We start from the raw sequence: 15,324 nt of genomic DNA on the forward strand, positions 1-15,324 counted from the left end.
TTTGTTTTAATTTCAATTTAATTTGGCTTTTATTGAGTTTGTTGGTTTCAGTTGAATGCAAAATGGATATTCTTTATTAAAAGTATTTGCAAGAAATTCAGTTTAGGTGGTTAGTAACTAACTGCACAAAGAGAACAAGTAGAACACATTTCCACACAAAGCTTTTATTCATTTAAAGGAAATGAACTCAGACATAATTACTTTGAATGTAACATAAATCCAAGGACAATTAACAGCTGAATGTTCGAAAGGAACACAGTACCTGAAAAAAGATTAAGGGGAGCTCTAGTAGTTTGTCCTTTGTCAATGTATCTATTACAGATGAATTTTAATCCAATCTGGGTTATTACATAATTTTTAAGACTCTTTCAACACTATGCACAAATGGTACTTATGTGTATCATGCTATCAGTCTTCAATTAGTGCCCATAATATCCAGAGCCTCCATTAAACACAGAGGAACATTTAAACCAAAACAGCAAATAATATTCTTCCACAGGATGGAGTCACATGTGTTATTAAAGTTGTTGTAATTGATGTTTTTTATCATAAATGATAGTGACAAAATAACACAACAATAAAATGATGAACCTCAGTGTTATTGCCTAAATGCAGATCACATTTGTGTCAGTGTTGAATTCACACTCACTGCCACTACACCCATGAGCAACAATGCTATTATTGCAGGTTTACTGACTGACATTCAGGGTTATTTTATTGATCCCTTAATAAAATATCCTCACACAGTTTTGTCATTTTGACAAAATATGCGGGAACAACTTGTTCAGTACCATTAAATATATCCGTATCCACAGTCTCCAACAAGCAGATTATTAGAAAGTAAATCCACCACAATCAAAAGCCTCAAAATCAGAGTCTGCCACTTCAAAGTCAAAGCTGTTAAAGTGGGCGGAGTTGAGTGCAGGAGTGCCAGTGTGGTACCCTCCTGCTGGTCCCATGCTGGAGAAATCTGTGCAGAGTGGCAGATCCGGGGCTTTGGCTTCCAGATTAGAAGATGAGCATGTGCCTAAATAACCCATGGCAGAGGAAGCAGCAGCCCCTCCCATCAGCAGATAAACTGCCTTCATTGCTTGGGCATTATTGATAGTGCCGTGACGCAAACAGCCTGCTGAATATGCACCTCCTTTATGATACTTAGTACGGGAAGAATTCCTGCCTGTTGAAATGAACAGTTTGAAAAACATGTTTTAATAAACTATCTATGCAATATTTTTTTACATGAAAATAGAAGAAACACCAGTGCTCACCTTTCTCCTTCGGGGAAGCGCCAGTCATCGGCCCAGGGGAGGATGACTCTGTGTCGCTGACAGGTGGAGTTGGTGGATCTTTATCCAGGATTTGCTCAGGCACAAGATCTCGGAGAGTAATACGTGGTTGTGGCATCTGATGTCGCTTGCAAGGACTGAGAGGTGATGAGAGACTCTGTGGAAAAGAAAATGAAGATGCTGTTAAAGAAAAATAATGTTCCCAACACAATGTCTGCCAGGAATTCAAAGAAATGAATTAATCGACTGATTAAAACACTAAAAAAAATCTAAGGATTAAAAGATTATCCGAAAGTGCAGAGCACATTCTTTATGTAAATAAATCAATCTAATTTCTAAAGAGTCCACAGTGTAGTGTATATTCTGTGTGTGTACAGAAAATATGATTTTGCATGCTAATAGTGATTTTTCTGAAAATATATTCACACTTTTTCACCCTACTAACTCTGGTGATTCACAGCCTTCTTTCTAACACCACTACAAGGTCTACATTCATTGTTTTATGTGAAACATCTCTTTGATACATGAATAGCAATGACATACACCAGGCAAAAACATTTAAACTATCTGTCTATTGTGTAGGTCTCTCTTTTGATTTTAAAAGCTTTGACCTTTGTGACATGGACTGCCTACACAGGTGCCCTAGCATGCGCTTTCAGTATGTATCTCTAAGCTCTAGTTTTTTCAGCGCTTGCAGATACATACTTGACTTCAGGAATCCCGATTTGGGGAATTTTAAGGACAAGTCAGCACATTGAACTCTTTTTCAAGTTTCTCATCATTATTTTCAGTGTGGCTAAGGAAATCCTGCAGCATCCAGGAGTGGAAATAGTCTGCAAGAAGGTTTGATAGGTGGTATGCACCAAAGTAGATGGGGTCACCATGGCTACTCTGACCAATCTGCCATACAAAGCATGGTGTAATGCTCCATGTTCTTTGACATGGGGCATCACATCATTTTTCTTTCATTAATGTGAAAAAAAAAAACCTGCTGACGGTCCTATCAAGTTCATCTATTTTGTTTGATAACAAATTACAATTATTAATAATGATGGTAAACATAGATGGTGAACATAGTAAACATTATTGGTAAATAATTATTACACATAATTATAAATAATATAAATATGTTATTAACTTACCCTTTTCACTTTTTTCAGCACGTTCACCCACTGGCTGAAAGTGAAAAAAGCGATTGTTATTACCTTTATGCAAATTCATGTACAACAATGGAATACCTGGAAATTTTGGAATGTGTAGCTAATGTGTCTTTCACCTGACATATATGTTTCAAAATAGTCAAAAAGGCATATTCCCCAAACCACTCAAACTTTGTTACATTAAACTTAAATATGTGCAGCATTAATCTAAAACAAGGCCCAAGAGTTAGCAGAGAAAGCCCCACAACACCTGCACTCTGCAGAGGTTTCCGCCAGCAGCAGCAGATATTTATTCTGGGGCAGGATCAGAGCAAAGCAGCAATCTCTGCCCCCGCCAGAGGGTAATTTAGGTAGGTCCAAGATCTCCTTGCCTTCCACAATCGCCTCACAACTGTTTTGCAAGAGTACCAGCTGGCTGGGAGGGGATGATGCATCATGGCACACTAGGAGACTGCCTTCAGCAGTTATAAGGAGAAATCTTTTCTTCCACTGTTTGAAAATAAATCCACCTGAACCAGAAATGCAGAGAAAAAGTCAACAGTCATTGTGTAGAAAATGCTTGTTGACAAAATGACAATGTGATATACAATTCCAATCAGAACCACAAAACCCCCAGAGGATACTGAGAGTGATCAAGATAACAGAGGGAACATTGTACACGTGGATTAAAGAATGAACACTGTGTCATTCCATCATCCCAGCAGATTAAAGGCAGTCAGATGGTTGGGGGATCAAGCATGAATCAGATCCTGTTGACCACCGTGTGCACATCATATAGTGTAATCGCACGCACACTTTGTGTTTACTTGTTCTATATGCAAATGGTAAACAACATATGGGTATTAAAATACCAACTGTCTAAGCATCTTTTTAGCATTTTTTTCAAACTACAACTTTAGGTCATGTTTCTATCAGCATTTGTCACGGCTTTGGATCTTGAGTGAAACAATGTATATATAGATTCGTCTGTACTTATTTGAAGAAAAACTCATAATATGGTTGCTAATGGATACAAAGATGCGAAAACTGATAGGTTTCTCTTATTAAAATTGTACTCAAGAGCATTACTAACTTGTCCTATTTATCATCCTTTTTTAAACACCATCTCCATGCCATGATAGATAATGATGGAAATTATACATAAATATATAAACAAAATCTGCATTTGCAATAGCATGACAGAAAGTACACAACAAACTGGAAAATTACCGTAAGCCCTGCAAAAAGCAACACATGCCAACCGCTAGAAAGATCCACACCTGAAGTAAAGATCCGACTCACCATACATCCTGAGCATCCCCTGATGTATCCCCGAGATGTTCATGTTTACAGTCGATGTGTGACTCCAGCGGGCTGAGAGAGAAATGTTTGCACACAGAATGGCCAAAAAGCACATGAGGCTCAATGTGAGTTTTTAATGCTCAGCTTTAATCCCCAGTCAGCTGGGATGCTCCACAGAGTCAAAGTTCAGCAGCATGGTATGAAAATGGGCTGTGATGAGAGAAAGAGTGCTGTAGTGCGTGCAGAGATACTGTGTAAATCAGGATGATTCGATTGTTTTTGAATGTTTGTTTTTAATACCCATTTGCTTTTACATACACCAAATGGATATTACAACTGAAAGTCATTTTAAATCATCAAACCATCACCAGACATCCATTTCTTTTATTAAATACACACCATGAATAGTAAGCCAACAATATAATTAATCTTCCAGAGGTTTTGTTGCTGTCATGAAAATAAAAATAATGACATTTTGGGGGGTTTTGGGGACAATTTAGTGCATTGTTATCTTAAACTGTGAATATTTATCAACCCGTGTCTAATCAGACAATAGTTTTTTTGCACTTACATTTACTTAAAAAAAGTAAGTCCACATTTAAAAAAATTGTAGGTTTATTGGAACCTACCAGGGTTTTAAATAGCTGGTTTTAGTAGCTGAAATGCAAACTAACTTGCAATGACTTTGCAAAGTTGCCAACAAATAATCTAAATGTTGTTATCCTTTAATAAACTTTTATTATATAATCTAGTAAAATGCATCCATTGAAAAATAGTTAGAGTAAAGGTTAACTGGTGGGATGCACACTTGGGGATTCGGTGACAGCGAATAAATGCATTTATCATTTCAGGCTAAAGAGGATTACTGTCTAATGAATGGTGAAGTGCTTGATAAAACTGAGAAACTTTAAAAGCTTAAAAATGGTTGAAGTGAACATTAACCTGGTTTTAATTTTTCCGTCTTTTTCATTCTTTTTGAATTGCAGCTTTCGCTTGCTGCATTTTTGTGTGTGTTTATTAATTGTGTTAAATACAATAACAAAGGCTACTAGAGCCACTGCTGATCAAACTCGTCTTTATTACACATACTGTTTAATGCCAAGTCCAAGATCAACTAATAGTGATATTACAGTCAAGCTTACCCTAATGTAATGTACTCTAATGTTTTCACTATCCCAGACTTTTAAATTAATTTAGGAAAAAACAGTAAATAAAATTCAACATAAATACTGTAGTATGTGAAGAAATTAAAACTGAAAAAAATCAGCTGTTCTAACAAATAAATATGCTAAAGTTCCAATGATGCCACAACCACCAAAGTATATAATTGAGACTGAATAGTATGTAAGTACAATTAATATGCATGTGTGATATGTGTGGTAGTCTGCTTGAGTTACTGCACATTAACTGGTAAGCTGCTTTCTTTGAAACAGGTTAACTGTGAGTGACATTAGAAAACTAATGAGCAAAATCCATAAATTCTCTAAATTTGTGTCAGAGGCAATGCTTTACAAATAAGTAGCTAAATGACTAAACTTTACAAAAAGACTGGCATGAATTTCCCTTCTAGGGCAAATTCTTATCCCTTCTTATTCCTAATTATCCATAGAAATTATTAAAGTTTTTATTAATAGTCATCTTAATAGTTCACAAACAGGATTTTCTTGATTTTTCTAGACAATTCCAGTTTGCTGTGATATGACATGACAACCTCATTTGTAAAATATTTGAAGGAAATATTTTAAGAGAGCTGATCCTCAAACTGTTTTCTGAAACAGTCTCCAGCTGGGAAGAAGTCCCAACAGCGCTCCTGGTACATCTTCCACACATATGACTCCTGAAAAGACACGATATAAGAACACAAGAGGTAATGTGAGGCCTTGAATGGAGCACACTAACTAAAGAAAAACTGTAATAAAAACCTTCAGACTGACCGGCCCAGTGTGCTCGGTGTCATCTTTGTTGATGAGGTACATTAAAAAGAACCTGAAAAAAAAAGATCCCGTGAATATTTTCTCATTTGTGCATCCATGTACAGATATACCACAGTTAAGCCCATAAATATTTGGACAGAGACAACTTTTTTTTTCTAATTTTGCTTCTGTACAATATCACAATGACTTTTTAATAAAACAACTCAGATGTAGTTGAAATGCAGACTTTCAGCTTTAATTCAGTGGGTTGAACAAAAAGATTGCATAAAAATGTGAGAAACCAAAGCATTTTTAGCACAATCCCTTCATTTCAGGGCCTCAAAAGTAATTGGACAAATTAAATAACTGAGAATAAAATGTTGATTTCTAATACTTGGTGGGAAACCCTTTGCTGGCAATGACAGCCTGAAGTCTTGAACTCATAGATATCAACAGATGCTGGGTTTCCTCTTTTTTAATGCTCTGTCAGGCCTTTACTGCAGCAGCTTTCAGTTGCTGTTTGTTTGTGGGCCTTTCTGTCCAAAGTTTAGTCTTCAACAAGTGAAATGCATGCTCAACTGGGTTAAGATCAGGCGACTGACTTGGTAATTCAAGTATATTTTACTTCTTTGCTTTAATAAACTGCTTGGTTGCATTGCCTATATGTTTTGGGTCATTGTCCATCTGTATTATGAAACGCTGCCCTATCAATTTGACTGCATTTAGCTGGATTTACATAAACAGTATGTCTCTGAACACCTCCGAATTCATTCGGCTGCTTCTGTCCCGTCCTGTGTCACATCATCCCAGGGCCACTGGGAGCCATGCATGCCCACACGGATCATGAGCTGTTCCACAACTTCTCTATACTTTTTTCTTGTCATCATTCTGGTAAAGGTTTCATTTGTCCAAATAATGTTTTTCCAGATCTGTGCTTCCTTTTTTAGATATTTTTAGCAAAGTCAAATCTAGCCGTCTTAAGGCTTATGAGTGGCTTGCACCTTGCAGTGAACTCTCTGTATTTGCTTTGATGCAGTCTTCTCTTTATGGTAGACTTGGATATTGATACGCCTATGTCCTGGGAAGGAGTGAAAGAGTTTCTTTTTAACATCGAAATGATTCTGCAATAATCCACAACAGTTGTCTTACTTGGACGTCCAGGTTTTTTGCATTGCTGACTTCACCAGTGATTTCTTTCTTTCTGTCTGTCTCAGGAGTACCAAACTGTAGATTTTGTCACTCCTAATATTGTAGTCATTTCTCAGATGGGTTTTTCTGTTTTTGCAGCTGAAGAATGGCTTGTTTCACGTGAATGGAGAGCTCCTTTGACCACATGTTGTCTGTTCAAAGCAAAATCTTCCTAATGCAAACACCACACTGCAAATCAACTCCAGCCCTTTTATCTGCTTGATTGATATTGACATAACGAAAGAATTGCCCACCTCTGCCTTTGAGTCAATTGTCCAATTACTTTTTTGACACCCTCCCTTTAAAAAGAGAGTAGCACATGCTAAACAGATGAAACTCCTAAACCCTTCACTCAATTTAAATGTTGATACTCTCAAGTGAAAGCAGATAGTCTACACATTATGCCCACACCCATAATATAACTCAAATATGTTTTAGTAAACAGGTAAAAAAACAAAACTTTTGTCAGTGTCCAAGTATATATGGACCTAACTGTATACAAGGTAAGACAGAAGAGGGGCACTCACATGTAATTGGCCAGGTTGTGTTCATCAAAAGTGTGAGTCTCAAAGCCATGCGGCGTTGTATCAAAGTAGTCACTTCCAATGCCACATATGAAGCATTTCGTCTGCACAAAAAAACAGTGGTCAACGTGGCATGATAAATGTGTGAAAAATATAAACACTGAACACGACTGTACCTCCATGTCTTCCTTGACTTGCTCTTGTTGGTCTCTGAGTTCTCCAAAGGCGTCAATGATCAGACCTGCAGTACACAATAACACAATCATCACACATGTGTATAAAATCTGAACATGTCCTAAAATCACTTTTCTGTGCCAACAGTAATCCAGATGTTCCTCACACTGTCCCACTGTGTTTCTTTACTTTTAGTTCAAACCAATTATACAATTATAACATTTGATGAGTAATGAAGGATTTGATAAATGTCTCCCAGGAGAGGATTTTCTATACCCTGAATGATGGCCAGCAGGATAACAATGACGAAGAAAAAGAAAGTAATATCAAAGACCACTCGATAAAGCTCGTATTCATCTCCAGCTGGGTCTTCAATCTCATCTCCAATGCCTCCGCCTGCTCGGACACCCACATACATGTGGAACAGATAACACTGTAAAGTAAAAAAAAAAATGTGGGAAGTGGCAAAATTGAGAGAGGAAGTACAAAGTTTGTTTATCATCCACAATCACGTACAGTCATCATATCGTCACATTTCATATCTGGTTCATCTTCATCTTCACTCTTGTTGTAAAACTTGCGGAAGAAATTGAAGGCAACTACGGTGTAAAGATACACCACCACGGCCAGCAAGCCCACTGTCATCATGAGCTAGCAGGGAGAAGAAGAAAGAAGAGTGAGCAAAGTGAAGCTTAAACAATATTAGTGCAAGTGAGTATTTCCTGCTCTTGCCTGTTTGCCATTGTGTGTGACTGACGACAGGATAGTGCGAAGAGTCTTGACACCCATCGCAATATCCAGCAAGTGACAGGCGAAGAAGAAGTTGTTGTAATGCCCAAGCAAAGACATCACCAAGTACCAACAGAGATAAAGAAAAGTCTACAAAGAGATGTGTAAGTATAATTTAGTACAATGTAGTGCAGAAATAGTATAGTATGATATAGTATATAGGTTTGCTTACACCATCTGTGAACACCACACCAAATTTCCAGATCTGGTACTTGATGTCAATAGAAGTCACCCTAAAAGAGACAACATTCTCTTTAATGTGCTTGTTTTAGTTTTCAGAAATCATGCCAAATGTGCATCTGACTGTATACGGTACCATGCAAACACAGAGTTATCTGGTTCTTCCTGTTTCTTCTCATGTTGTTGACTCACATCCAGGGAAGCTAAATCAACCCCCAGGAGCTCAGCAATTCTTTCTCTTCCATAAATGTCTCCGTATTTATCCAGAACCTGGACATGGACATGCCATTACATGTGAACATGCTGTACTGAGCTCAAAGTTAAGACCACTTGAGTCAATCTTAACTCACCTTTCGCTTGACAAATTTATCCCAGTAGTTGTTTGGGAAAGAGCTGCAGGAAAATAGGATCATTTGTCAATTACATTAAGAAAAAAGCTTTTCAGAATTTTCTTGTGAGCCTGCTTTATCTTCTCACTATTAAAAGCTGTTTTCTGTATCTACGTACGGTGTATTCAGGACTAATCTGTCCCACTGGCCCTTGATGTCATCATCCTCAGGTTGCTCAGTGATGTAGAGGCCATCAAATTCCAGCTTTCTCGCAAGTTCTTTCTCTCTTTTAAAAATAACCAGGGGAATCTGGCAGAAACAATAGCAAGTGCTGTTTCACTGAGGTATGCAGATGATTCAATACGATTTATCAAAATCTGTCAATATTTATGAAGAAATAGAGATGGGAATTGACAAAAATTTAGCAATTCCATTCCATTTTTTTTTCCCATTATCGACTTTCTGATTCTCATTCGATTCTCTCTGACTTTGCTTTGAGAGTCACCACAATTCCTAAGCAGTATAATTAATTACTCCCAAGTTAAAATTTTTTATTATACTACTCTTTATATTACTTTGCTTTCTCTGACCTGAAATGTGCTGGATCATAATTACTACTTAACAGCAGACCTAACAACATGCAGCCCCATACACCAACACAAATCCCAATCCTAATGAGGACACATACATGATCTCATTATTTAGGTATGAACACAAAGCTGACAGCACAAAGCAACGTTGAAAACCAGCATCAAGAGACTTTAAAGCCATCGCCACAGTATTTCTGCTGTAAAAACATGAACAGGTAGTAATGGAGGCATCAGCCTGACTACTCATCTGTTTGTTACCTGTTGAAGTTCAGGGTCTAGTTACTGGGCTGGGGTCAGCAAACACAGCTTTATCATCACTCTGGGTTCTTGGCTAGCTTAGCATTAGTGTTGATTATTATGGACCTTAGACCATGAGATCCAGTATTTCAAATTCTTATATGTAATTTTGCATATTATAATGTTTAATTAAATACTATTCAAACCACTGCCTCCTCCTAGACTAGCTAAGTAAATGCAACAACAACCATGGAGAAGACTACTGACAGTTCTGCAGATAACAAACATCAACACCCTCCACAGGAAAGGTAAGCTGCATAAGGTCAGTGCTGACAAGGCTGATATTTTGCAGCGCACTGTATCAAAGCCTATTATTGATAATGTGCTAGGAAGAAATGCACAAGCAACTGCAATCACTGAAGCCTTGAGAGAGCTCTTAATAAAAGTCCACTCAAAAACTTGGGAGAACTTCATAATAAACTGAGGCTGCTGTCAATGCATCGAGAGCAACCACACACAGATGGCTTGGTAATGAGCTATAACTGTCGCCTTCCTAATATCAAGCCACTCATGAACTAGAGACATCGTCAGAAATGTTTAAACTGTTTGAATTGTCTCAGCTGAAAATAAATGTTGTATTTCATTTGGAAATTGGATACCAAAGTCTGTAGGAAGAATGCAGAGGCACAGAAACCAGTATTGTGTGAAGTCCAGTGTAGCTTCTGCCATCTATGATGATTTGGGCTACCATGATATTTGCTGGTGTTTTTGGTGGTTGGTCCACTGTGTTTCATCCAGTCCAAAGTCAATTTAGGCATCTAGAAATTTTTGGAGTAATTCATGTTTCCATCTGCTAACAAGCTTTATGAAGACACTGATTTCCAACACCTAACACCTATCCATAGTACCAGAAGTACCAGGGTTTTCTGATCATGTTATGGATTGGCTACCCAATGCTGTCCTGACCTTCCTGTTAGGAGGAAGACGAGAAACACCTGAACCAAAAATACAGATGAGAGGAAGGCAACTATCAGAGCAACCTGGGCTTCAAAAAAGACGTCAGCCGTACTGATGCAGATATTTATAAATGAGTCTCAGACAAATATTGAGTAAATAAATGAACATACTTTTTAATGGACATTTCTATATTGTAATTCATTTTAGGAAATATTCTAATAATTTGAGATACTGGATTTCTGACCTTTGTGATTCATAAAACCTGAAAAATGTATTTTACATGTAATGATTATACAAATGCCTTTCTGAATTAAACAAAAAAAATTTTTTTCTATGTACTCATTTTTTTACTGTATACTAGTAAATTTTAAAATGTGTGTCCAGCCTACCTTCAGGCAGTTGTAGCCAATGATACAGATGAATGAAATGACTGTGTGAAGGATCGCAAGAAAGGACAAAGTAGGCTGCATGTATCCAGTGCTCTCCTCTAAATAGTAATAAATTGGAACATCTTCCTCATCTTCATCTCCTCCACCATTAATTCCGGATCCTTCAAGCTCTTCGCCTGAGCCTTCAAACAACGCAGACCCTTCAAACAGCCCGCTTCCCTCAGATAGTCCAGAGCCTTCCATCTCTTCACCCTCAGGCGGGCTGTCCGACACCTAAGAGTTGACAGGGTAAAATGATCAAAGAACAGACAGTAGCCACATTAAACAGACTCATCCCAGTTTCCAGGTAAAAAAAGGGATAGATTAAATTAAAGGTATTTCTTTTTACCTTATAGAAAAGAAGAATGAAGTTCAGGGCAAATGCGAGGAACAGAGCCAAAAAACGCAGGTTGTAGAAGTTTCTGGAAAGATAGTTCTATAAAAGACAGATAAATATTCTTCAACTGATCAGTCACTTGATACTGACATTAAAATTGCATAACGAAATCACTTTTGATACAAATACTACCATAAATTTATTCCTTTGGGTTTCCAGCTCAGTCCAGATTTGAAAACCTCCATCCTTTTTCAGCTTCTTTTCTTTTTTGGCTGCTGATTTCTTTGGTTTTTCTGGTTCTACTTCTTCTTTGCTCTCACATTCTTTCTCTGTTTTCTCTCCAGTTTCAGCACTAAAAAACAAACAGTCTTGAGTTAATGTCATATCAATTCATTCCATCAATTTAAAAATCATGGTGCACTAAAACTTCCATGATCTTTTTCTTAGCTCAGGGAAGTTGCTTCAATGCAATGAAAACCAACCCTTTTAATAAAAATGTGCATTCAGATAATCATTAACCTCAAACTGTTCAAAGTTGTTTTTTGTAATCCTCCTGGATTGTCCTGGCTAAAAGGTATAACCTGATTTAGAGCCATGGAAGGGAGAGGGAAATGCTTGAAGCACATTAGTATCGACACAACACCAACTAAAGAGTCTTACTCAGCCTTTTCAGGCTCCGTAGGGGGTTCTTCTACAGGAGGAGGTTCTGGTGGTTTCTGACTAGCATCAGTCTCTTCTGGTGCCTGTAGAAAAAAGAATCTACTGCACAAGACCTGATGTTTTCTATCCACATTTTTGGTAGATGTATAATCACAAACGACTGATAGAGAAGACCAAGCTACTCCTTACCATTTTTCTCTTTGTTATGGGAGTTCCTTCAGGAGTTGGAGGTTCAACTGGTGCCTCCACACCCATATCTCCAAGTCCACCTGGAGCATCCATTCCTGGTACCCTCCCACCCTCTTTTTCTTGGGTATCCTCCTCTTCTTCCTCTCCACTCCCAGTCTCACCAGTATCTGTTACACCTCCAGTGTCCTGTTCCTCCCCTGTCCTTGGCTCCCCTGGTCCATCGCCATGCACATCGTCCTGGGTGGGATCTGGCATGCTGGCTAAAATCTCAGTGACTGTGATATTTTTGGCTCCCTCTACCAAGCCACCTCCAAACAATGTTTGCCAGATGATCATAAAGATACCTTTGCATACATTGTAAATGAAGTGTAGTATACTCATCAGTATGGTCCAGAAAAAAGTGGACAAGGCCACTACAATCTCCTTGAAGGTCATCTTTCTCACTCTACGATACTGTCTGCGAAGGTTGCGGAAGGTGAAAATGCCGAGGAAGCTTAACATGCTGTTTATAAAATCTACAAAGGCAGAGGTTGATTCATGTGAACCTTCCCTTCCATTATTATCCTCATCTCCTCCTCCATTTCCTTCCCCACCTCCTCCACCCTCACCTCCTCCTTCTTCCCCTTCATCTTCTTCTTCCCCCTTTTCCTCTTCCTCCTGCTCTGAAATTTGTGAGGCTATATTCATCTCAAAGATGGTGTCTTCACAGAAGTTGACAAACATCTCCATCTTCTCTGATTCGCCACCCTCATTGACAACATCAAAGATGAACTGCCGTTTGGACTCTCTTACTTGAGGCATCTCCCACTGTCTGCGGTTAACCTCACTGATTTCAAAGTAGATGCGTTCAATCTTTCTACTGGCTCCCATTATTTCAATACGCCCCAAGAACGGACGGAAGTAGTTCAGCACACTCTCTGCTTGTTGCAGGAAGTTCTGTAGCCTGGTGTCATGAGGGACGTGCTCAGACAGATTGGTGAGCAGCACGGCAATGTTGAAGCCAATGTCTTTGGCAGGTTCCTGGAAGCGACTGGCAAACTCTTCATAATTGATCATGTCATTTTCATCTGCTTCTGAGCAGGACAAAAGAAACTGAATCTCAGAGGGGGAGTACTGCTTTTGACTGTCCATCGCCTTCTGGAAGTCCTTCTTTGAGATCAACCCTCGAGGGTCTGTCACATAATCACGGAAAGCATCTGAAGCCACGATATCTTTCAGTTTGAGGAACATGTCAAAGAACTTGAGTATCATCTCCACATTGCTGGAGGACTCTACCAACATGTCTACCATCTGGCGAGCGATTGTACCATTTACCACATTTCCTGAATAAATACAAAGCAGAATTTAAAAAAACCTGAAACTGGAAAAGGATAAAGAGATGAAAACTGACATAAAAGTGATGAGAAAGTTATTTTACCCTCCAATAAAGACAGCAACATAACAACCATATCTTTCTGTAGGTCAAGAAGCTCCTTCAGCAGACCAATCTGGCTGGAGTCCTGTGACCATGAAAGAAGAACAAGACCTTACAGTAATGACAACAATACTGTCTTGAAACATTAGAGGTTTACATAAAGACACAGTCTTTGGTAAAGTTGAAAGCACAAGTTATACTGTAAGTGTCAGGAACCCAAAACCTTGTTATGATAAGAAGTGGACATTCAAAATACTGTGTGTTGTATACAATCACATTCATAACAAAGGAGGATGTTAATGAACCAAATCGTCATGCTGAGAGAATTTATCAAAACGTAACAATGGTTTTTAAAGATGCCATAATGTGAACATTTTTTTCCCCATTTTTGTGATAAAACAGTGCTTAAATCTCATGTACCCCTTTGTGAATATTACATTTCTATGACAGTGAGCATTAGAAGTTAAAGCAGAAGCTTGTGTGTAAATGTAGAGTTAGGTCCATAATTTACTGGACAAAGATACCATTTTTGTAGTTTTGCCTCTGTGTACCACCCCAGAGAATTACTATTTTTATACACAGCTACTCAGATACTCAAAAGTAATAGAACTAAGGAATATAATTTAACATTTAACGATTGATTATGATACCTGGATTAAAATAATTTACAGACAATGACTCTGTTGCACTGTTCTTGAGTGTAACTAGTGGTAACACTTGTAAACTCTCTGTATTTACATTCAATAAGGCATCTCTTGATTGCAGAGCTTAGGAGTAATGCACTGACTGTGAGTGTTCTTGATTGGGTTAGATGTTGTAAAGTTGTTTTTCTTCATCAATAAGGAAATGCTATCATCATTCACATCAGTTGTCTTTTGTGGTCTCTCAGGCCTTTTGGTGTTGCTGAGCTCGCCACTGCATTCCTTCTTTGTAGGTTTGTACCAGATATTTGATTTGGATTTGTCCTAAAGGATTATGTTATTTCTCTGATATGTTTATTTTTTTCACCCTAATGATGATTTTACTTTGATTCAAATCACTTTGAATCAACTTCAGATATCATATCTCCTACATTTGTCATGGAATAGGGAAGGACCAAACCTCACCTGGCCATAAAACTGCTTGTCAGGTAATTATCCAGTACATTTTGAGACAAAGTCGGGACTGTGTAATTCGTCAAGAGGTAAATCCAAATTATTGTAAAACCCCTTGAATTAAAGCTGAAAGCCTGTTTGATTTGAACTGCACTATGGTGGTGCACAGAGGAAAAACTACAAAAAAATCCATAAATATATAGTTATTTTAAATCGAAGCGACACACAAGCCACAGCTCAACACACTGTAAATGAAAAAAGAAAAAAAAAAAGTTAAAAAATTGTAATTTCTGTTAAATGTGTGCACACGAAGTGGATGTCACATTAAAGTGTATATACAAAGACAAAATAATTTCATATTAAAGTGTATACTCCAACAGTTGAGGTTAAAAGTCAGGCCCTCCCTCAGGAAGTTTTGTAGTCACCTGCTTCTTTGTCACAAACTGCCTAAGTATAAACTATGTTTATTTTTTAATTATAAGGCTGTTACTTTAAAACTCATGGTGCTAACATAATTCTGAAAATCGCTTTATAGGGTAAAAACTAAAAACAAAAAGACTATTGCAGTGTCTGAAAACATACAGTTTGCTGTTC

The 15,324-nt window shown here is 37.9% G+C and overlaps 1 protein-coding gene across 11 annotated transcripts in view; it reads right to left on the reverse strand.

Moving 5' to 3' along the window:
- Positions 1 to 3,543: 3,543 nt before the first annotated feature.
- Positions 3,544 to 15,324, reverse strand: part of LOC120734287 (ryanodine receptor 1-like) — a 56,759-nt gene continuing 44,978 nt past the window's right edge. For all 11 annotated transcript variants that reach the window (XM_040032998.1, XM_040033002.1, XM_040033009.1 and 8 more), the window contains 17 exons: positions 13,640 to 13,721; positions 12,223 to 13,544; positions 12,034 to 12,116; positions 11,566 to 11,725; positions 11,386 to 11,472; positions 10,998 to 11,270; positions 9,003 to 9,133; positions 8,846 to 8,888; positions 8,632 to 8,765; positions 8,488 to 8,548; positions 8,259 to 8,405; positions 8,043 to 8,177; positions 7,803 to 7,959; positions 7,529 to 7,593; positions 7,356 to 7,456; positions 5,662 to 5,713; positions 3,544 to 5,564 (listed from right to left, as the gene is read on the reverse strand). In XM_040032998.1, the coding sequence (XP_039888932.1) occupies positions 5,469 to 5,564; positions 5,662 to 5,713; positions 7,356 to 7,456; positions 7,529 to 7,593; positions 7,803 to 7,959; positions 8,043 to 8,177; positions 8,259 to 8,405; positions 8,488 to 8,548; positions 8,632 to 8,765; positions 8,846 to 8,888; positions 9,003 to 9,133; positions 10,998 to 11,270; positions 11,386 to 11,472; positions 11,566 to 11,725; positions 12,034 to 12,116; positions 12,223 to 13,544; positions 13,640 to 13,721 (3,129 nt within the window). In that variant the 3' untranslated portion in view covers positions 3,544 to 5,468. The remainder of the gene's footprint in view (positions 5,565 to 5,661; positions 5,714 to 7,355; positions 7,457 to 7,528; positions 7,594 to 7,802; positions 7,960 to 8,042; positions 8,178 to 8,258; positions 8,406 to 8,487; positions 8,549 to 8,631; positions 8,766 to 8,845; positions 8,889 to 9,002; positions 9,134 to 10,997; positions 11,271 to 11,385; positions 11,473 to 11,565; positions 11,726 to 12,033; positions 12,117 to 12,222; positions 13,545 to 13,639; positions 13,722 to 15,324) is intronic.

Source organism: Simochromis diagramma, unplaced genomic scaffold (assembly GCF_900408965.1).
Source record: "Simochromis diagramma unplaced genomic scaffold, fSimDia1.1 OVJJ01000216.1, whole genome shotgun sequence".
Classification (NCBI taxonomy): domain Eukaryota; kingdom Metazoa; phylum Chordata; class Actinopteri; order Cichliformes; family Cichlidae; genus Simochromis; species Simochromis diagramma.